Source organism: Molossus molossus, unplaced genomic scaffold (genome assembly GCF_014108415.1).
Source record: "Molossus molossus isolate mMolMol1 unplaced genomic scaffold, mMolMol1.p scaffold_m16_p_7, whole genome shotgun sequence".
In the NCBI taxonomy this organism is placed as follows: domain Eukaryota; kingdom Metazoa; phylum Chordata; class Mammalia; order Chiroptera; family Molossidae; genus Molossus; species Molossus molossus.
In genome coordinates this window covers 104447183-104469895 of record NW_023425401.1, presented here as the reverse complement: position 1 = coordinate 104469895, position 22713 = coordinate 104447183, and the positions used below count along the sequence as shown (strand labels likewise).

Genomic DNA, 22713 nt, shown 5'->3' with positions numbered 1-22713 from the left:
TCCAGGCTTTGAACAGCCATACCTTGTCTCCCTCATGTCCAAAATCTGTCGCCTATTTATTGGTTAGTAGGAATTTTACCCCTTTCCTGTTTTAATTCATAAAACAATACATGTGATAGTTTAAAAACAATTCAGTGGTTATGAAGATAAGTACCCATAGCCAATTCTTCCCTTTTAGCCCTGCCCTCATATAAGCAGAGCATGATCTTTTCGTTAAGGCAGAAATCATACGCTCCATTTTAATATTTGGTCCTTTTCATCAAAAATATATGTGGGATCCAGAGATTTTTAACTCGTCCTTGGCAATAAACGTGCGTTATCTTATACAAAGATAGCATGTATCCACCTCTCACGTGTTCATAAATAGTCTCACGGATTTATTTTTCAACAGATTGTCCTGCTGCCCTGGGGCGTGGGCCAGCGTCCCCATCCTGGATTTGCAGCGGCATCTTCGCGCAGAAAATGACACAAAGCGGGCCCTCTGCAGTCCGAAGGTAGTCGGCCAGGCTCCGCCCCCATCGCGGCGGCCGCCAATCAGCTCCCGGAATGACCCCCTCCTCCCCCCTTCCCCCTCTGCGACATTCCTGGCCCAGGCCTCGTCGCGGCTCAATCCCACCTCTGTCTCCGCAGAGAAGCTCTTTCCTTTGGGTACTGCTGCCGCCCTCTCCTAGCCACTTCTCTGGTCCCCAACCCTGCAGGGATCAGCGGGGCGAACGGTGAGTGGGGGCCAGAGATCAATTCTGGACCAGGAGAGGCCTGGAGGTGTCACAGGCCACTGCCAGAGCCAGGTGGCCCAGGCGGGAGAGGAGAGTCGGGGTGAAGGCCCTGGGAGGATATCCGTGTGCTTAGGGGGTCAGAGGGAGTGGGGTCTGCAGCGAGGCCTCTGCGGGGCCCCGATGGGAGGGTGGCAGACGTGTTCCACGCAGGATTCCTTGCTCATTACCTGTGGGGTTCTTCTTTGGTGTCTTCCTGTAGCTCGGTCCCTGTTTCCTTCTTGCCACATTCACCCTTGCTTGTCTGGAGGTGATGACCCACTATTTTCTGGTGATTTTTTCCCTTGTGCTCCGCAGGAGCTATTGTGATTTAAACTAAAAGGAACCTTGGAGGCGATGTCACCTCACCTCCTGCGGCCTGGTCTTAAATTATTTGAGTATAGCCTGCCTCTGCATAACCCCCACCCCCAAGGCTAAAGTCCTCCCGTACCCCAGTGCTGTACTTGGGGCCCTGAGAGTGTCTGTGGGGGGGAGGGAGGGGCGGGAGGGCGGGTGGTGAGAGTGGGGGCAGGGAATTCTGTGGAATGTTTGGTCTGGAATGCATTTGGCCTTCAGGTAAGTTCTAAATTACACAGTTACCAGGTAAACAGCTTCTGAGCTGGCCTCTGGGTTGACTCAGCCTGCAATGGAGGGAGAAGTCCTTAAGGAAGGAGACAATGATTTACCTATGGGACAATCATGGAGACTATTGGAAGAAGTGCAGATCTAACTAGACATAAGGGACCGAGTGTCTGTCCACTTATACTCCAAACTATTTCTTTGTCAATTGATTTCATTTCAATACAGTAGTCCCCCCTTATCTTTGGTTCCAACGTTTTAGTTACCCGTGGTCAACCATGATCTGAAAATATTAAACAGAAAATTTGAGAAATAAGCAATTCATACGTTGTCAATTGCATGATGAAATCTGGTGCTGTCCCTAGTCCTCTCAACCAAGACGCCTCCGCCAAACAATCCACTGTCAGGTGTCACAGTGCCTGTGTTCAAGGTACCCTTATTTTACCCACCGGTTCTTTGCCATATGGGCCTCTGTATAGGAACTTGCTTCCTCCAGAGTAAAAGCTGAGAGAGAAAGCCAGAAAGCCAGATTCTTTTGTAATCTAATCTCAAAAGTGACATCCCATCAGTTTGCCCTCTGTTCCTTAAAAGGGAATCACTAGTTTCAATTCACACTCAAGGGGAGAGGATTACACACACCTGTGAATACCCCCCGGGAAGAGTTTATTGGGGGCCATGCTAAAGGCTGCCTACTATATATAGGGGATATTAACAGATAGTGCTGTCCCCTGACATTCTCCTACATGACTTCTGGTTCACATGACAGGAGTGTCCCTGGAATATACATCAAGGTGTTGAATTACAGAGTTAGAAGATGTCTGTTACGTTATTTCCAAGCAGTTTTCAAAGCGCTGAGCCGGTTTGCACCCACTTCAGCAATAGATGAGCGTTCCTGTTGCTCGGCATACTTGTCATGACTTGGTATTATGAAATTTCATTTTTAGCCAGTCTGGCAGGCATGAAATAGCATTCACTTGTGCTTCCCAGGAGCCTGTTTCTGATAAGTAATGAAGCTGACCATCTTTGCCTATGTTGATAAGCTATGGTGCTTTCTCTGTGATAGTTCAGTGTTTTTTTTTTGTATTTTTTTTTTGTATTGGGTTATTTGTCTTTTTTCTCATTGGCTCGTTGGAATATTTTCTTTAATATATGTGCTGCCCAAGCGAACACTGGAATGTTTTCTTTATATGAACTGAAGGCTAATTAACCATTTGTTAGCCATATGTACTGCAAATATCTGCTTTCAAATTGGTTTAATTTTCTTTTTCTCTAAGGCTATCCTTCTCTCTCAAGTTTTGAATTTTTATTTTAAGTGACCAGTACTTTTTTCTTTTTAAGGATAGTTTATCGATTTTTGACAGAGAAAAGGAGATGGGGGAGAGAGAAACATCTGATTATTTGCCTCCTGCACACCCCCTACAAGAAATCGAGCCACCACCCGGGCATGTGCCCTTGACCAGGAATCAAACCAGCAACCTCCCAGTGCACGATGCCCAACCAACCGAGCCACACCAGCCAGGGTGACCAGTACTTTCTTGTATAGTTTGTCTTGTTTGAGAAAATTGTTTTCTCAAGGAAGTAAATTAATTTTACTATATTTTTCTTTAAAAGCTTTTATAGTTTTGCATTTGGCAATTAGTCTTAATCTACCTGGAAATTGATTGTTATAGTTTTTATTCCATATGGGTAATCAGTTGTCCTATCACCAGTGATCTGCGTGAATCAAGTTGTTTATATATGCATAAATTTGTTTTAAGTTCTCTATTCTCTTCCATTATCTACTGGTCGAACACTGCACCAGTACTAAATTATTTTTAAGTACTATAGTTTTATATTAAATCTTGAAAACTATTAAGAAAGATCCTGTCACCTCTTATTCTTCTTCTAGACTGTTTTAGCAATTCTTGGATCTTTGATCCTCCATATAAATATTTAAATAACAAAATAAGAAACAAACAAGCAAACACACAAACCTGGTAGAATTCTGATAGGTATTTAATTAATTCTATATGTCAGTGTGGGGAGAATGGCCTCTTTAAGACATTGAATCTTTCCACCTTTGAACTTGATATAGAAAGCTGTTTATTTAGCTCACGTTTAATGTTTTTTAAGGTTTTGTAATATTTTTCATTGCTTTCCTTTTTCTCATTTTTGTTACACTTCTTTAAAAGTACACTATTGTATTGCTATTGTAAATGTTTTCTTTTATACAAATTATATTTTGTAGCTTATTGTTGCTGGTGTGTAGAAATCCAGTTGCCTCTTGTATATTGATTTTATATCAAACTTGATAAACTCCATTAATAATTTTAAATTTACCTATGCAGTCTTTCAGATTTGCTACACAGGTGGTCATATCATCTGAAGATAATGACGGTTTGTTTCTTCCTTTCCAACCCTTATAACTTTAATTTATTTTTTTATTTTATTGGCTACTGCATTGGCTAGTATCTCCAGTATAATGTTGAATAAAAGTAGGGAAGGGCATCTTGTTTTATCCTTAAGATAATAAGAAAGATTTCACCATATCAACTTTAAATATTGCATTCTCTGTGGTTATTTTGTAATTTTGTCACATGCTAAAGAAAGTTCAATTTTTACTTTGGTAAGCACTTTTATTATGAGGAGATGTTTTATGGAATGCTTCTATAGCTATGGATTTTACATATAATTTTTAATTTAAATATGTTAATATGGGGAACTACATACTATTCAGTTTTTTAATATTAAATCAACTTTACATTCCTGGAATAAACCCTCTATGGTAAATATGCAGTAATTTTTATGTATAGATATAGATATCAAGATAAGATTAGATATTTGCACATATATATGTAAATTGAGATTGGCCTGTAATTATTATCTTTTTTGATACTAACTTTATCTGCGGATGATATCATCTCATAAAATAAGATGGGTAGTATTCTCACTATTACTATTCTCTGGAAAGATCTGTGCAAGATTAGAATGATCTGGTCTTTGAATCTTTGCTCAAATCACCAGCAAAACCCTCAGGGTTTTGATTTACTTTGTCAGAAGATATTAAATGTATTTATTCAATTACTTTGAGGATTACAGGACTATTTAGGTTTTCTTATGGAGTCAGTTTTCATAAATTGTATTTTCCAAGATATTTAAGCATTTCATATATACACATATATATAAAAATGCAGAATTAGTAGAATAAAATTGTTTAGGATACTTTCTTGTTATCTGTTTAAATATTTCCATCATCTAGTCTTATGAGTTCCTTGTCATTACTAATATGTGTATATAGTCTTTCTATTTTGAGTAATTTTGTCAGAACTTGGAATATTTCACATAAAAAAAAAAAAACATCCTGTCTTTTTTTTCATTAATTGTTATTTATTTTATGACTTCTTCCTACCTTTGAATTTTTCTGTTATTTATTTTCTAAGCTCTTAAGGTGTATATGCTTAGCTTATTAATTTTGAGCTTTTTTTTTATAGCTCTTCAGGCTATAAATTTGTGCCACTTTTTTTAGGTGTAGTTCATGAGTTTTGATATGAATATTTTGCTACTAGGTACCTTTAAGTATTTATAATTTCTATTATGGCTTTTTATTTGATCCATGAATTTTTAAGAAGTGTGTATTTTAATTTCCGGTTGCTCGCCTATAGATTCTTTCATTATCTTGTAGTAAATGTTGCCTAACTAATTTATAATGTAGTCAGAGAATGTATGATACCAATTCCTTTGGATGTATTGAAATTAGCATTCTAACCTAGCATATGATCAGTTTTATTTGTATATTTGAAGATAATGTGATAATTATACAATCCAAATTACCAATTTGTTATCTGCTTGAATTATCAGTTACAAAAATAGGTATATTAAAATCTTTTACTATAGTGATGAATTTTGAAATTTCTCATTATAGATCCTTATTTTTTTTACTTTATATATTTTGAGGCTATGTTATTAGTGAATTAAACTAAATAAAATTTTTTTTTTTTTTAATCCTCACCCGAGGACATTTTTTGATATTTTGTTCAGATAGAGTGGGAGGGGGAGAGAGAGAGAGAGAAACATCGATGTGAAAGGGACACATCGAGTGGTTGCCACCCGCACGACCCAACCAGGGCCGGGGACAAACTGCAACCGAGGTACATGCCCTTAGCGGGAACCGAACCCGGGTCTCTCTGGACCACAGGCTGACGCGCTAACCGCTGAGCCAAACTGGCCAGGGCTAAAAATTTTATTATAATGTAGAGATAGACTATTATGGCTACCAATTGAGGCCTTTTTTTTTAAATTATTATTTTAATTTGTTCAGATATCAAATTAAAGTTTCCTTGATTGGTGTTTACCTCATTTATTTATCTTTCACCCTTTTACTTTACATCTTTCTAAATCTATGGTTTAAGTACATATGTCAAAAATTTATCTATATTTTTTAAATCCTGTTTTTTCATTATTGCTTGGTAATTTATAACTTGTCATTGATTAAGTCATTGTATTTATTGTCATTAGTAATACAGTTAGATTGATTTCTGTCGTCTTATTATTTTTCTGCTTTATCTCTCCTCACTCTTCTCTCCTTTTTCTTTCTCTTTCTTTGCTTCCCCATTTTACTCCTTCTCTTATTTGGAAGTTACATGTTCTAATGTTTTAGGAATACTCTAGTTAAAAAACACACTTAATTCATATAATTGACAAATAAACATATATACAGTGTACAATGTGATCTTGAGATATATGTATACATTGTGAGATGATTACCACAATCACGCTAATTAACATAATGATCTTTACGCAGTTTACCCTTTTTGTGGTGAGAACAATTGATATCTACTGTTAGCAAATTTCAAGTATATAATAATACAGCATTATTAATTATAGTTATTGTGCTATATATTAGATCTTCAGAGCTATTCATCTTATAAATCTGAAACTTTGCAAACTTTGACCTATATTTCTCCATTTTCCCTACCCCCTCACTCCTAGTAACCACCACGCAATTCTCTGTTTTTATGAGTTTTACTGTATGAATTACTTCGAAACTTAGCATAATGCCGTCAAATTTCATCTATCCTGTTACCAACAGCAGGATTTTCTTCTTTATTACAGCTAAATAAATTCCACTGTATACATGTACCACAATTTCTTCATCCATCATTCATCCATTTGATAGACACTTAGGTTGTTTCCATGTCTTGTCTACTGCGAATAATGCTGCAATGAACATGGGAATGCAAATCTTACTTCTAGGTACTAATTTTATTTCATTTGAAATCATCTCCAGAAGTAGCATTGCTAGATAATATGGTAGTTCTATTTTTAATTTTTTGAGGAACCTCTCTCTATATTGTTCTCTACAATGGCTGTTAAATTGACATTCACACCAGCAAGGGTTCTCTTACACAAAGGTTCTCTTTTCTCTACATCCTCACCAACACTTGTTATCTCACGTCTTTTTTATTATCAGCCCTTCTGATGGGTGTAAAGTGGTATCTTGTGATTTAAATTTGCATTTTCCTAATGATGAGTGAATTTGAGGACCTTTTATTTCTTTTTCTTGCCTAATTGCTAAGGGTAAAATTTCCAGTACAATATTGAAAAGAAGGGGTGAGAATAGGACTTCTTGTCTTGTCCCTGATCTCTGAGCAAAAGTTTTCAGCTTTTCACCTTTGAATGTGATGTTAAACGTGGGCTTGTAATATCTGGCCTTTAGCCCTGGCTGTTTGGCTCAGCGGTTGGCATGTTGGCCTGTGGACCAGAGAGTCCCTGGCTTGGTTCCCACTAGGGGAACGTACCAAAAAAAAAAATATATATATATATATATATATATGATATATCTGGCCTTTATTGTGGTACATTTCTTGTATATCCAATTTGTTGAGAATTTTGTCATAAAAAGATGTATTTTGTTAAATTTGTTTTCTACATCTACTGAGATAAGTATGATGATGTTATCCTTCATTTTGTTAATGTGGTATAGTACATTTGTTGATTTGCAGATGAACCTTTCTTGCATTTCTGGAATAAATTCCACTTGATCATGGTCTATTGTCCTTTTAGTGTACTGTTGAATTCAGTTTGGTAACACTGCAGGATTTTTACATCTATGTTCATCAGGGATGTTGGCCTATAATTTTCTTTTCTTGTAGTGTCCTTTGCCTGTCTTTGGTATCAGGATAAGGGTAAGGCTCAAATAATGCAATAAAAATAGTTTATCTTTATTAACCATCATCTTGCAGCTGTGCTGTTAATATTACATATTTTTTGTATGATTTTATATCTCACAAGACATGATATTTATTTATTTAAGCAGTCAATATTAACATATTTGCCCATGTATTTAGTCTTTCCATTACTCTCTATTCTTTTATATAGTTTTGGACTCCTATCTAGGATAATTTTCCTTAATCCCAAGGAATTCCTTTTTGTAGTTCTTATATTGTATTGCCAACAGATTCTCTCAGCTTCTGTTTATCTAAATTGTCTTTATTTTGCCTTAGTTTTGCTGTGCATAGAAGTTTAGGTTGGCAGATTTTATCGCTGTTTTTTTTTTTGAGGATATTTTTCTATTTATCTTCAGATATAGTGTGAGGGTGGGAGAGAGAGGAAGAGAGAGAATCATACATTTGAGAGCAACACATCGACTGGCTGCCTCATGCATGACCCTGACCAGGGCCTGGATGAACTAAAACTGAGGTCTACCCTTGGCTGGAATCGATCTCATGACTCTTTGGTCCACGGGTGGATGCTCTAACCACTGAGCCAAATCGGCCAGGGCTTTTTTTTTTTTAAGTGATTCCATTTCCATTTTGTTTTGGTTTCCATCATTTCTTCAGAAAAACCAGCTGTGCTATTTTTTGTCTGAATGGAAAGTATCCTTTATGTCTGGCTGATTTCTAATTTTCTCTCTGAATTTGGTTTTTAGCATTTTGACTAAGATGTGGGTGTAGTTTTCTTTGTATTTATTCTACTTAGAGAATGTAGAGTTTTTTGTTTTGTTTTGGTTTGGTTTTTATCCTCATCCGAGGACAATTTTCCATTTTCTATTCAGATAGAGTGGGAGGGAGAGAGAGAGAGAGAGAGAGAAACATCGATGTGAAAGGGACACATCAAGTGGTTGACACTGCATAACCCAAGCAGAGCTGGGGACAAACATGCCCTTAGCGGGAACCAAACCCGGGTCTCTTGGGACCACAGACTGACACTCTAACCTCTGAGCTAAACCGGCCAGGACGAGAATGTAGAGTTTTTTGTATTTGAGTTATGATGTTTTACATCTCTTTCAGGGAATTTCCAGTCATTAATTATTAATATATGGCTCTGTTTCTCTTCTCTTCTGGGACTCAAATTACACATAATTCAAAATTTTTACCTCTCTATTATGCCCTTTCTATATCCTTTCATTTCTTTTTACATCATCCTTTCTTCCCTGTGTTATTTTTGGATACTTTCTATTAAATTTGGTTACAATTCACCAGTTCTCTGGACATTTGTGTCTAATATGCTATTAAAATGAACTGTTGAATTCTTGATTTCAATTATTATTTTTTATTTTTAAAGCTTCCATTTTACTCTTTTATGAGTTTTAAATCTATACTGAAATTCTCCTGCCGTGTTTCTGTTATATGTGAACATATTATTCATAATTATTAATTAATTTTGTTACAGATGTTTCTCCTTTTGCCCCCCAGACACTCTCTACCCTATCCTACCCACCCCCCAGCATCGTTGTCCATGTCCACTGGTTACACATACATTGCATATAAGTTTCATGGTTTATCTCCTCTTCCCCCCCACCCTACCCCCTCCTTTGAGGTTTGTCAGTCTCAACCATACACCTTTCTATGTCTCTGGGTCTGTTTTGTTCATCAGCTTATTTTGTTCATCATATCCACAAATAAGTGAGATCATGTGATATTTGCCTTTCTCTGATTGGCTTGTTTCACTTAGAATACTCTTCAGGTCCCTCCATGTTATCTCAAAGGATAAGAGATCTTTCTTATAGCTGCATAGTATTCCATTGTGTATATGTACCACAGCTTTTTTATCCACTCATCTATTGACGGACACATGGGCGGTTTCCAGATCTTAGTGATTGTAAATAGTGCTGCTATGAACACAGGGGTACATAGATTCTTTCTGATTGGTGTTTCAGGCTTCTTAGGATATATTCCTAGAAGTGGGATCACTGGGTCAAATGGTAGTTCAGTTTTTAATTTTTTGAGGATACACCATATTATTTTCCACAGTGGCTGCACCAGTCTGCATTCCCACCAGCAGTGTACTAGAGTCCCCTTTTCTCCACACTCGCGCCAACACTTGTTGTTTGATGATTTGTTAATATTCACAATTATTATAAAGTCAGCCCCTATCTAAGAACTCAAATGTCTGAACCACCAGTGAGTCTGCTTCTATTATCTGTTGTTTTCCTGAGTTCTTGGCAATTTATTCTGATTTTTAGCCTCCTTCTAAATGTTTCATTGGATGCAGAACATAATGAATAAAAAATAATATAGTTCTGGTTGATGCTGTTATTTTTCAAACCATTTTTTTAGGGATGAGAGACAGATAAAATACCAGCAGATTAATTTTATATTATCAAAGGCTAGTTTTACAGTTTCTTAGAACTGGTCTGCTTTAGATTTTTTTCTTTATTAAACAGCATGGTCCTACTCCTAACATGGCCTTCTCATTCTTATGCTGTGACATTTCTCATATCTCAACTGACATCAGAATGTGTTGATAAGAATCATTTACTTTGGTGGAGTTGCTTTATTCCCAGATCAGTGCAACTACTAAAATGAATGTTCATTTTTTTTTTTTAAAAGCATTTTAGCCACTATTTTCTGCAATTTGGGGGAGGGTTTGGGAGAAGGGCCTCCCTGTGCACGTGTAGCTTAGGAGTCAGCCAGTGACTTAAGGGGAATTTGTACATAGATTTTTTAGATTGACTTCTTCGAGATTTCTACTTCTCTGAAGTTTTGCCCTTTGAGTTCCACTGGTTTGGTAACCTGAAGCCAGTAAGGCTGACATTCCCTACCTGGGCTGCTACCCTGCACTGTGGACTGAAAAATGCCCTAAAGGAAAAAGCCAGAGCCCAGTAGAGGGGCGTGTCCTGCTTGTTCTTGTTGGCTCTTCAGAGTCTTCCATTGTTTCCTGTATTTTGTCCAACTTTTATTGCTGTTTTCAGCGGGAGGGTTGTTCTAAACAAGGCATTCTCTCAATGCCAGAATTGCAAGTCTCTCGCTGTTTTGTCTCACACCTCAGATTATCAAACATTATTTTATTTCTTCTTGAGACACGTCCCTTAGAATTTCTTCAAAGCAGATCTTTTATAATAGCCCCTCAGTATTTGTTGGTCTAAAAATAAAAGTTTTAAGAATCTTGTAATAGAGAATAGTGCCAGGGTGGCCCTATAGGTGAGAAAGCAGGGAAGGTGGCACAGGGTAGCTTCCAGGTTTAGACTACTATGTGGATGGTGCTGCGTTAAACACTGTAGCACATGTCTTTTGGTAGCCTGAGTGTGCAGTTCTATTGGGTATATACCTAAGAGTGGTATTACTGAATAGCATTATTTTTCAATTTCAAAATGATTTTCGTAACATTTTAAAAATACAAATTGTCTAAAAAAAAAAAATTACTGGTCAACCCTCCCTACTTCCTAAAGTCGCCAAATATGTCCTTATTTTTCCTGTTAGATAAACATAAGCATAAAAATGTCAAATCATATTTCCTGGCTGATGTTTCTCAGTGGTTAGAGCATCATCCTGTGCAGCAAAAGGGTGGAGGGTTCAACTGCTCAGGACACTTACCCAGGTTGCCATTTCTGGTGTGTACTAGGAGGCAACCAATCAATGTTTCTCTCTCACATTGATGTTTCTCTCCCCCCCCCCCACTTCTCTCTCTAGAATTAATGAAAAAAAAAAACAAACATAACCTTGGGTGAGGATTTTTTTAAAAAAGTAGAATCATAAATACTTCATTGAAAATATAGCTTGAAAGCATTCCGCAAGGTATGACAAGCTCATCCTTTTTAAGAACCGCATAATATTTTACAGTGTGGATTTTTAATAAATTGTTCACTCATTCCTATGTTGCTGAGTATTCACAGAACCTAACATCACAAAGGCTATTTCAGTACTTTGAAGATTTCATGGCAGTCTCTATTACTCGGGGCAAAAGCTGGAAAGAGAAACAGAAAGTCTAGGGAAATTAGAGATGGAGAAGGATATAGGGTTTTAAATTGAATTAGTAATGTCACGTCTGAAACACAAAGAGAGGATAGAACCTGCTGAAACTTGGGGAGATATAGAAAGAAAACAAAAGGCTTAAAGGAAAAAATGAAAAGTGCACAAAGAAGAGGAGAAAACTTACAATATGAGAAATCTGTTTTACAATCCGTTTTCTACATCAAGCTGCTGTTTGTTTGTTTGTTTTTTGAGGAGTGATCCTAGGATTAACTTCCTCAGCCCACATTCATCTGTTTTGTCCATCAATCCATCAAGTGGACATTACTGAGCACCTGTTCATGGCCACATGAAATGGAGAAAGAAAGAAGAAATACAAACAAAAACAACAACAACAAAAACCAGTTCCTGGCTTATGCTTACACCCGTTTGAAAACTAATGAAACCCTGAAGTAATTACAGGATGTGGTACTCTATCCCCTTTACCACCGAATCCACATTCCCTTGAAAGATGCAGCCTGGAAACTGTTTTGTGGTCGGAAGAAAACTTTTTAATGATCTCTTCATAGGGCCACTTTGGTCTGGGGATACCTCCTTAGGTACCTGGAAAACAGAAGCCAGAGCGATAAGGGGTGAGGGGTGAGGAAACAGGAGAATGTCCGGAGGCTACACAAAACTTTAGGTCTTCAGGGCCATCTCTGAAAGGGAAAAGTGGTTTTCTCCCAGCTTCTAAAGTTGAGCTCACAAAGCTAGATGAGCAGGCAGTGATTCAAGGTGGGACCTGGTTAGGCATAAAGCCAGGTCCTGGCTCAAAAGTCAAGTGCTGGATTCCACTGTTCCCCGATGAAAATGAGTCAGGGCTAGGGAGAAATCATATTTATAGAGTGGACACTACCAGCTGTCTGAGCAAGGATACTTTATCTATTTTTAGTTGATAAAATTTATCTATTTTTATCACAAAATAATACCACTATTAAAATTTTAATGAGGTGTTTGAAGAAAAACAGTTAAAAGTAAACTACTCTTCCCCGTCTCAAGTACTGATTCTAATAGTTCGACGTATGTTTTTCATATAATCTCTGCGTTTGTGTAGGTATATAAAATATTTTTAAAGTTTTTTTGTGTGTGTACAAAAATGCAAACTCTCCGTTTTACTACCACATTAAATGTTTATTTAAAGTGAGTGTAAATGTAGCGTAACTTCGGGCAGATATATAGAGATTTAACTCTTTCTTTGTAAAGTGTATTATTTTATATAAGGATTTATCATAATTTGTCGCCCACTCCCTTGTTGGTAAGTAGCCTCACGGGTTCACTTTTCGACAAATTGCCCTGCCGCACTCCCTGTGAGGCGCCAGAGCCTTCCTCCTGGATTTGGGGCTGCATCTTCTCGCAAAAACTGACACAAAGCAGGGCCTCCGCAGTCTGGGGAGGTGGGGGCGGCCAGGCTCCGCCCCCACCGCCGCAGCTGCCAATCAGCTCTCAGGACGGCCCCCTCCTCGACCCCCTCTGCACCACAGACCACCGCCCCCCTGCAGGGCTCCCACCGCTGCCGCCACCAATTTTCAAACCCCCAGGCTGTATCCCCTCCCTCATCACACCCCTGCAGAGGAGCCCCTTCCCCCTCCGAAGTAGCCCGGTGTGGAAACTGCTGGACAGCGGGTGAGTCTTGTTCAGTGATGGTTTCTGACACGGGGGCAGGCCCGAGCGCACTGACCGCGGCCAGTGGTCCAGGGTGGGAGAGGGAGGGTCCAGCCCGGGGAGCACTGGGAGGGGGTGCCTGGCGGGCTGCTGCAGGGGATGGGGGTTTGGGGCCCCAGACCTTGCACCGAAGGAGGCAGATGTCTTTTTAAGAAGATTGCCTGCGGTGTCTCCATGTCTGGTTCTGGTTTTCTCCACACTCTGGCTCTTAATTATTGCGCGCTGCGTTTCTTCTCCAGAAACCTAACCATCAGGAATCTAATAGATCCCCGTCTTTTAAAAACATTCTTCATGAAGAAATATTGCAAAGCTACGGATATGTGCAGAAAATAATCTAGTAGATGTATCCGGTGCTGACATTTTATCACCTTTGCTTCAGCTCTTGTGGTGTGTGTGTGTGTGTGTGTGTGTGTGTGTGTGTGTGTTTCTGAAAAACAAAACCTGACAACTGAGACCTTTTCCCCACCACATGTCATGCCCCAGTTCTCAGAGGTAAGTCAGGTGGTATCCTTCCCATATAAATTTTTGTTTTATTATTATTTATGTAAGCAACATATGTGCTTTTGCTTTTATTTTAAATATTTTTAATAAACTCAGTATTTGGGGGTTCTTCCTTTCAGTGCTATTAGTCTTAGCATTTCAGACCTAAAGGGACATAGCAAGCAAGTCCCAGCCTCCTTGCTTATCTGAGAACCCTCAGCTCTGGAGGATGTAAAGGACCTGCTCAGTCAGTCAGGTGGTCCTTGAAGAAACAGGATCAAATTTTGGTTCCCTTGATGTCTCTTCTTGGTGTTTCCTCTGTGTAAACCCTGCCACTGGCTCACCTACCCACATTCCTTTATTGATTATTGTTCATATGAATCAATTTGGGGAAAGGCGGTTAAAGGGAGATGGGGAAAGGTAATATGACTTCTACTGGAACCAAAACCGTAGTCAGAATGAGAAGATAATGCATTTTCCTGAATCATGAAGTATTGATTCTTAGGACTACCTGAAGATTTGTTATACTTAACAATCATACAGTCTTACTATCTGCCGAACAGTGATCGAAGAACTTGATAAGTATTCACTCACCTAATGTAAACCTTACAATAAATCTGTAATAGATGTACTCATTTCATCCTACCCATTTTACAGGTAATAAAACCGAGGCATTAAGGAATTAAGTAACTTGTTCAAAGTCAGCCCATAAAATGTAGCCCTGAGATCTGAATCCTGGCCATCTGGTGACAGTCTGGGTTTCTAAACACTGTACTACCCTGACCTCTGGCGGGAAGTAGCACCTGAGCCAGGTGAAGTCACCACACCAAGGAGGAACTTGCAATTCTTAGGAGGGCGGAGCAGCTGTCAACCAATCATCAGAGAACGTAGGGGAAAGAAATCGCGTTTGAAATGTACACTGAAGAATGTATGTTAGCTACCTGTTTGCTTGAAATTTAATAGATTCTTATTTTTAATTTACAAAAGTAACATATAACAACGCAGTGTAGAGCTATATAAAAACTGCCCTTCCCAATTCCTCTGGCTAATCAGTATTAACAGGTAGAGACGTTTCCTCCCCCCCCCCCCATTTAATACACATATACGCAGGGCTGTTTTTATTATAAAAACGAAAGCATACTGAACAATTTCTAGTTTTTATTTTTCCCTTGGCAATACTTCAAGTACATTCCTCCAACTGAATGGAGATCCAAGCTCCCCGTACGAACTGAATACTATGCCATAGAACGTGTCCTATAGTTTGTTCAGCCTTCTCCTTATCAGTGCACAGGCACAGAAGTTTATGTCTTGAATAAAACGGCCGGTCCCACTGCCATCCAGATGGGGGCCGCCACCTCAGTGTCCAGCTGAAGGGCCAGCGACACAAAGAAGCGCAGTCCCCTGCCAAGCGCCGCCCCCCGGGCTGATCCCGCCCGGGAGGAAGTGGGGAGGAGGAGACTGCTCGAACCCCTCCTCTGCTCCCGCTCGGGCTCCCCTCCCCGCGCTGCTGCTCGCCGGGCTGCTTGCAGGAGCCCCTTCCCAGCGCTTGGTCTCTCTGCACCCAGCGCAGCCCCTCCAGCTGCCCCCTGGTAAGTTGCAGGCGACCCTGTGAGTGGCTCTCTCCGGATGCCCCGCAGGCCAGAGAGGGGCCGGTGGCTGCGCCGGGTCTGGGGGAGGGCGGTGCCGGAGCCCGAGGGGGTGCGGGCGGACCTGCCAGAGCCCAAACCCGGACCGAATGTTTCGCTGTTTGTGTCGCTGTCCTGTTGGCGATTGTCCTCTGTTCTCAGGCTCTGCGTCGTGCCTGCCGCAGTGCCCCTCTGGGGCCCTGGTGTGTGATGTTTGTCTGCTTTGTGTCCTCGAGCTATGCACAGGCCTGACCGAGAGGAACATCTACCCCGCAGCTTTAGGGGCACGAGAACGCCGTGGCCCAGGGAGCAGGCGGGCTGGCCCAGAGTCACACAGGTGGCGAGTGGCAGAGCATCACTCTGTCCCACTGCCCTTTGATCTTTACAAACACCGTGCCTGGGACCAAGATCCCTCGCCCGCTCCACTGGTCCCCTGGAGACTGGACTGTGTGGAAGTGGGGCCTCTGGTCTCTCCCAAACCTCGGTGCCAGCGGGCCTGCAGAAGCCCCTGCCAATCCCAGCTTTTCCGCTCGGCGCCCCTCCTCCCCTGGCCGTCCCCACCCCCCACCTCATCCCCCTTTTACTCCTCTGATGTCACGGATTTGCTCTTTGTGGACTGGCTCTGGGGACGAACGTCTGGCCTGGGAGGGCCTGGAGAAAAAAGGGGGGTGGGGTGGGGGAGAGAGGGATCCCACCCCAGAACTTAGTAGTGACAGCCCCTCCGAACGCAGACCGGTCCTCCGCCAGCACTGCATTTGGTAGAACGCCCTCTGGGGCAGCCTGATCCACAGCTAGTAAGAGGCAGCACCAGGATTTTCTTAAAAGCAAAACAGGCCTCGCTCCTGGGCTAGTGGTCCTCCATCTTGCTCTTCTGCTGGGAGTCTGGCAGCGAGAGAAGCCAGCAAGTATGAGCCAGGGAAAGAACCCCAAGGGAAGTCAGGGATTAGGAAGAAAGTGTAGTAAGATCAAAACAAGGGACTAGAAAAGGCAAAGTTTGGAACATGCTTACTTTTATGGGAATGGGGGAGGTAATGATTCCAGAGAGCTATAAGCAGACCTTCAGATACTAGGAATGGTATAAGGGAGTCTGTTTAATTTTTTAAAATTGTTTTGTTATTATCTTACTGTCTATATTCTTCCACATGCATTACATTTTTCTTTTTCTTTTTCATCCTCACCCGAGGACATTTGTGCATTTATCTTCAGATAGAGCAGGAGGGAGACATGGAGGAAGAGAGAGAGAGAAACATCCATGTGAGAGAGACACATCGACTGGTTGCCACCCACATGACCTCAACCGGGGAGGGGACAAACCGCAACCGAGGTACGTGCCCTTAGCGGGAACCGAACCTGAGACTCTCGGGTCTGCAGGCCGACACTAACCGCAGACCCACACTGGCCAGGGCAGCATTCCATTTTTTAAATGTATGACATTAACCTTTAAACAAGATTGAGTCGGGAATATCTCAGACAAAATGCAAAACAGGTTGGATCCACCCTGATTCTGGCTTAAGAGGAGTTGATGGATAATAGGAAAGATATTGGACATATAAGGGAAAGGAAAAAGGGTTTGTGGAAGAAAATGGCATGAAGAGAACACCTATAGATGTCTTCTGATATGCATCATTTTTCAAGGCCAGGTTAGCTGTTTGCTGAAGAAGTCATCCTAGGTGGGCTCTTAAATCCATTATTCAATCATCCATCTACAGAGTATTTATTCATTCTTCCAGGAAATCCAAAGAACCTGACCTCAGACACTCACCCTACTTTAGGGATTTGAAATCCAATTATAATGCAGGATGTGGTACAATAAGCAACACAGGCCCACTACCTTTCTTCCTGTCAATATCTTTTAAGGGACACCCCATTTAGGTACCAGGGGTCACTTTGTGGCAGGGGTAGGGGATTTGTGAAGCTCTCCCCCTGAGTTATAAGTTGTGCCTAGGGTACCTTCTGCTCTTATTTCTAAGAAAGGTTAGAAGAGGGTTCGCTGATCTAAGGATAAGTACATCTTTGAAACTGAGTGCCACTGTCAGATGGTTGTCAGATTCTCAGTCCTAGTAGATGTGATACTGTCCCCAAAGCCTTTTGGACATTGGATGTCATTAGCTGCCTTTGTCTTCTTCACCCTCTTCTTCTCTGCCTCTTCCTCTTCTCTGTCTTTGCCACCTTCTTTTTTGACAATATGGGCAACGTTATATTTTCATTTGCCTGACTAGTGAGATTGAGCATATGTTCAAAGACCAACTGGCCATACAGATGTCCTCTTCTGTGAATATCTTCTCTTAGGGGGACAGGATTTCAATAGATAGAAAATGTAGGAGAGGGGCCAGGAAGGGACGAGAACGAGAAGAGAATCTAGAGTGAAAGCATGTCCAGGGGCATCAGGTGTTCTGGAAGCTGCAGAGGGGTTGGGTGGCAGGAGATTGGAGAGGTTGGGTGGCGGGAGATTGGAGAGGTTGGGTGGCGAGAGATGGGAGAGGTTGGGTGGCGGGAGATGGGAGAGGTTGGGTGGCGGGAGATGGGAGAGGTTGGGTGGTGGGAGATGGTAGAGGTTGGGTGGCAGGAGATCGGAGAGGTTGGGTGGCGGGAGATTGGAGAGGTTGGGTGGTGGGAGATTGGAGAGGTTGGGTGGTGGGAGATTGGAGAGGTTGGGTGGTGGGAGATGGTAGAGGTTGGGTGGCGGGAGATCGGAGAGGTTGGGTGGTGGGAGATGGTAGAGGTTGGGTGGCGGGAGATTGGAAAGGTTGGGTGGCGGGAGATTGGAGAGGTTGGGTGGCGGGAGATTGGAGAGGTTGGGTGGTGGGAGATGGTAGTGGTTGAGTGGCAGGAGATTGGAGAGGTTGGGTGGTGGGAGATGGTAGTGGTTGAGTGGCAGGAGATTGGAGAGGTTGGGTGGCAGGAGATTGGAGAGGTTGGGTGGTGGGAGATGGTAGTGGTTGAGTGGCAGGAGATTGGAGAGGTTGAGTGGTGGGAGATACAGCTGGAAAGTAAGGAGCAGCCTGCTCTAGAGGTCTCCCATCCGCACTGAGCACTCAGATTTTCCCCCATGGGCCAAGGTGAGGTCTGAGGGGTTCTCTTCTGGAAATTAAACCATGGTGGCTTTAGAAGAACAGAGCTGAGAACAGATACTGGTGACTGAGGAACTGGATCAGTTTAGTGAAGGAATGGGCTACTGAGGACCCGAACTAGGTTAGTGGTAGCGTGATTGGACATTGAGAATGAGGACATGGACAGGATATGGAGCAGGGGGAGAAGGGACACAACTCACACTGTGGCTTGCTGTCCTGGTTATTTGTGGACACCAGGAGGAGCAGGGAAGGGCCAAGCTCTTGTTAACCCATTGCTTGCTGATCGTGTATTCTGGTTACCCTCTTTAACAACTAGGAACATCAAGCTTAGGTATGCGGAGCTACTTTGAGGGGGAAATAATAAATGTAAGACTTCTTTAGTTTTAGAGACAGTTGCCAGTCAGAGAGTGGGCTCTTTCATAGGGCTTGAGTTTATTAGTTGGCACCCTGGGGAAGGGCTTTTTCAATGGCCCATAGAAATACTTGAGAATTCAGTATAATACTAGTTAGTTGTAGTATTGGCTCCAAAATTATGAAAACTATAAAGGGAGAATCAATATATGCTTATTCCTGTGTTTGTAAAATCTAACATTAGGTTAGGGTTTTCTTTTACTTTATAAGAATTCTCTGTTATGCACATATTCAGCTTACACTTAACCAAATAATTATAAGCAAATATACATAGATATGTGTCTACATTTCTATATATAAGCATATAAATATATAATAAATTATTGAAAGACATTTAGCCTATGTTATTTCCTTTTATCCTCAGGACAACTATACGTTGTAGATCCTATTATCCCTACTCATTGAGTGAGGAAACTAAGTCTGAGCTGAGTTGCTTGATTTCACAGTAAGAGCAAAGCTGAGATTCAGACCCAGACAGCCTAACTCCGGAGCTGAACTTGTAATCACTTGAGAACGAGCATGTTCTCTGATAAAGGAAATAGAAAAGTAGTAACTGTCCAAGATAAAATCACAAGGAATACCTACATTTTCATAAGAGGTAAGAGGAGGATAGAAAGTCAGTGGTTCAAGAGCTGGCAGATGATATTGGCTTGGGTCATAAGGTTAGAGGTGGTAAGAGCCTCGGACCAGGAGAGCAGACTGTCCAGGGCCACCAAGTGGAGTGGTCAGTGAGGATAACAAGCCCTGGATGTCTCGAGTATGAAAACACATCTGTCCTTGGGGAACTGTTTCAGTAAAGTAGAGGTCACACTGCAGAGTGTCCTTAAGTGGGGAACTCGTGTAAAGGAGCCAAGGATTTCTGTGAGTACATATCCACAGACATACACACCTTCCTCCACCTGAACAGGTCAAGTGAGCATCTGCTGAACTTTCATAACTTGTTGCTTTCTGCTTGTCTGGGACCTGGATTCAAGCCACAGGACTCTGCTTTCCTCTCTGAGGACCCAGGCTTTTTGGACTGAAGTTCTGGGTTCCCCAAGCTGGGATTAATAAGATCAGTGTGGGCTGAGTGGGGTGGAGTGGGGGTGGGGGTGGGGAACAGCATGCTGTACCACCGTACTAGTTTCTGGGGGCTGCAGGAACAAGTGACCAGAAACTAGGTGGCTTAAACCACTGAACATTATTCTCCCCCAGTTCTGGAGGCTTAGGAGTGTTCAACCCAGGTGTTGGCAAGGTGGTTCTTTCTGGAAGTTCTGAAGGAGAATCTGTTCCATGCCTCTTCCTAGCTCATGACGTTTGCTGGCCGTCTTTGGCCTCCCTTGGCTGGTAGATGCATCACTGCAGTCCTGGTTTGTCTTCTCATAGCATTGTCCTCTGTCCATCTGTCTGTGTCCAAATGTCCTCTTCTTATGAGAACACCAGTCATTAGATTAGGGTCCCCTCAAATCCAGTATGACCTCCTCTTAACCTGACCACCTCTGCAAGGACCCTCTTCCAAATAAGGTCACATTCACAGTTTCCAGGGCAGCAGTTCTCAACCTGTGGGTTGTGATCCCTTTGGAGGTTGAACAGCCCTTTCACAGGGGTCGCCTAAGTCACAACAGTAGCAAAATTACAGTTATGAAGTAGCAACAAAAATAATTTTATGGTTGGGGGTCACCACAACATGAGGAACTGTATTAAAGGGTCGCGGCATTAGGAAGGTTGAAAAGCACTGTTCTAGGGCTTAATATTTAACCATCTTCTTTGGGGACACATTCTTTACTTCTGTTTGTTTCTGTTGGTGACAGAAAAGCATGGTGCCCTTTTAGTTTGACCCCAAGAGTTTAAGAGGACAGAGTGTGATGAGGTCTCCTAGATTGGAGACACTGCCACCCACGATGAGTGCCTGTGTCTTTTCACAATGTCATTGTCATCTGCGTAATGGGGAGAATTGCCCAAACTAGTGGAGGGATGAACTGCTTGGCCTGTTGATGTGTTTGTTTATCTGTTCTCACCACACTGAGTATTTGCTTTCCTCTCTGTAGAAGCCCATCAGCCATGGCGACCCCCTCAGCTGCCTTTGAGGCCCTTATGAATGGAGTGACGAGTTGGGATGTCCCTGAAGATGCCGTCCCGTGTGAACTGCTTCTCATTGGCGAGGCCTCCTTCCCAGTGATGCTGAATGACATGGGCCAGGTCCTCATCGCTGCATCCTCCTATGGCCGAGGCCGCCTGGTGGTGGTGTCCCACGAGGACTACCTGGTGGAAGCCCAGCTCACTCCCTTCCTCCTCAATGCAGTGGGCTGGCTTTGTTCTTCCCCTGGGGCTCCCGTGGGGGTGCACCCCTCCTTGGCACCTCTGGCCAAAATCCTCGAGGGTGCTGGAGTGGAAGCGAAGCTTGAGCCAGAAGTGAAAGACTCCCTGGGGGTTTACTGTATTGACGCCTACAACGAAACCATGACCGAGAAGTTGGTCAAGTTTATGAAGCACGGAGGAGGCTTGCTCATCGGAGGCCAAGCCTGGGATTGGGCCAACCAGGGCGACGACGAGAGGGTTCTGTTCACGTTCCCTGGGAACCTCGTGACCAGCGTGGCGGGCGTGTACTTCACTGACAACAAAGGAGACACGAGTTTCTGTAAAGTGTCTAAGAAGATGCCCAAGATCCCAGTCTTAGTCAGGTGAGTCCATTACCCCAGTGGGGAGTTGGTCCAGGTTAAAAAGCAAACACTGTTCTTGTGTTCAGGTTATTACCAGACTAACAGAAGAGAATTTGACACTCAGCCATGGAGTCACCATAAATCAACCAGATTTTTAAAATTTCCTGAGTCACATTAAGATTCTTTTCTAATTTTTTCTCTTATAAAGAATGATACAATGAATATTTTTTTACTGAAACATATGGGCTTGATATGCACCTACTCATTTTAAATATTTGGCAGTTTCCTTTTAGAAAATATCTTATTTTGGAAATCTTCATACATGTAGAGCAACGAAAAATAGATCAATGGACACACATGTACCCATTACCTGGGGGCCCCCCGGTATCCGCTCACACCCCACCTACTCTCCCTTCCAGGCTGTTTTCATGCAAATCCCTGTCACTACATCATTTCATCCATGCAATAGTGTATCTCTAAAAGATAAAATCACATTTTTAAATATAACCACAATATTGTTACGTATTTTTTAAACAGCATGTTTTCCTGACCTGACAAAATGTCTACAACAATATCATTTTTTGGGAGTATTCTGTGACATCTCTATTAATTTTGAAAACAAAAAGCAAATGTGTTATAGTTCATTTATAGTTGGTCCCGTTGTTTGAAGGACCCATTGTCCCAAATTTGGCAAGTAAAAGAGCCACTAAGCCAAGTCTTGAGTCCTCTGACATGCCCCATCCTTTTTTTAATAATTAATTTTTGATACAACAAGATGTTACAGGTTTACCTTGTCCTCTTCCTGTCCGGAAACTGGATTCAGCCATTTCTTTGGGGAATCCTGGTCCTTTTAGTGGTGAATAGTATTTAAAAGCCATGCGCATCTAGGTATGCTTGTTGCTGTTGGACTATCATCATTTCCAGATCCTTAAGAAGACAGAGCCAAGAAATACATGTTTTAATCTTGAATTCATACCAATACCTCCAATATTAATCCAAAACCACAGAAGTCTTCTCCTCCACTCTCTCCATATCTGTATCTACCTTCTCCCAAGTCTTGAGTCCTCTGACACGCCCCATCCTTTTTTTAGTACTTAATTTTTCATACAACAAGATGTTGCAGGTTTCCCTTGTCCTCTTCCTGTCTGGAAACTGGATTCAGCCATTTCTTTGGGGAATCCTGGTCCTTTTAGTGGTGAATAGTGAGAATCCTGGTTTTCAACAGCTTCATGATATACTCACTTGCTCAGTCCTACAGTGCATACAAAATAACTTTGTGGTTACTA

General features: G+C 41.9%; 1 protein-coding gene across 2 annotated transcripts in view; it reads left to right on the top strand.

The window, feature by feature from the left end:
- The first annotated feature begins 589 nt into the window (after positions 1-589).
- Positions 590-22713, top strand: part of TCAF1 (TRPM8 channel associated factor 1) — a 36262-nt gene continuing 14138 nt past the window's right edge. The window contains exons 1-2 of one of the 2 annotated variants that reach the window (XM_036246774.1): positions 590-716; positions 20816-21448. In XM_036246774.1, the coding sequence (XP_036102667.1) occupies positions 20829-21448 (620 nt within the window). In that variant the 5' untranslated portion in view covers positions 590-716; positions 20816-20828. Of the gene's footprint in view, positions 717-15174; positions 15271-20815; positions 21449-22713 lie in introns of those variants that run through there. The other variant, XM_036246775.1, reaches the window with a different exon arrangement.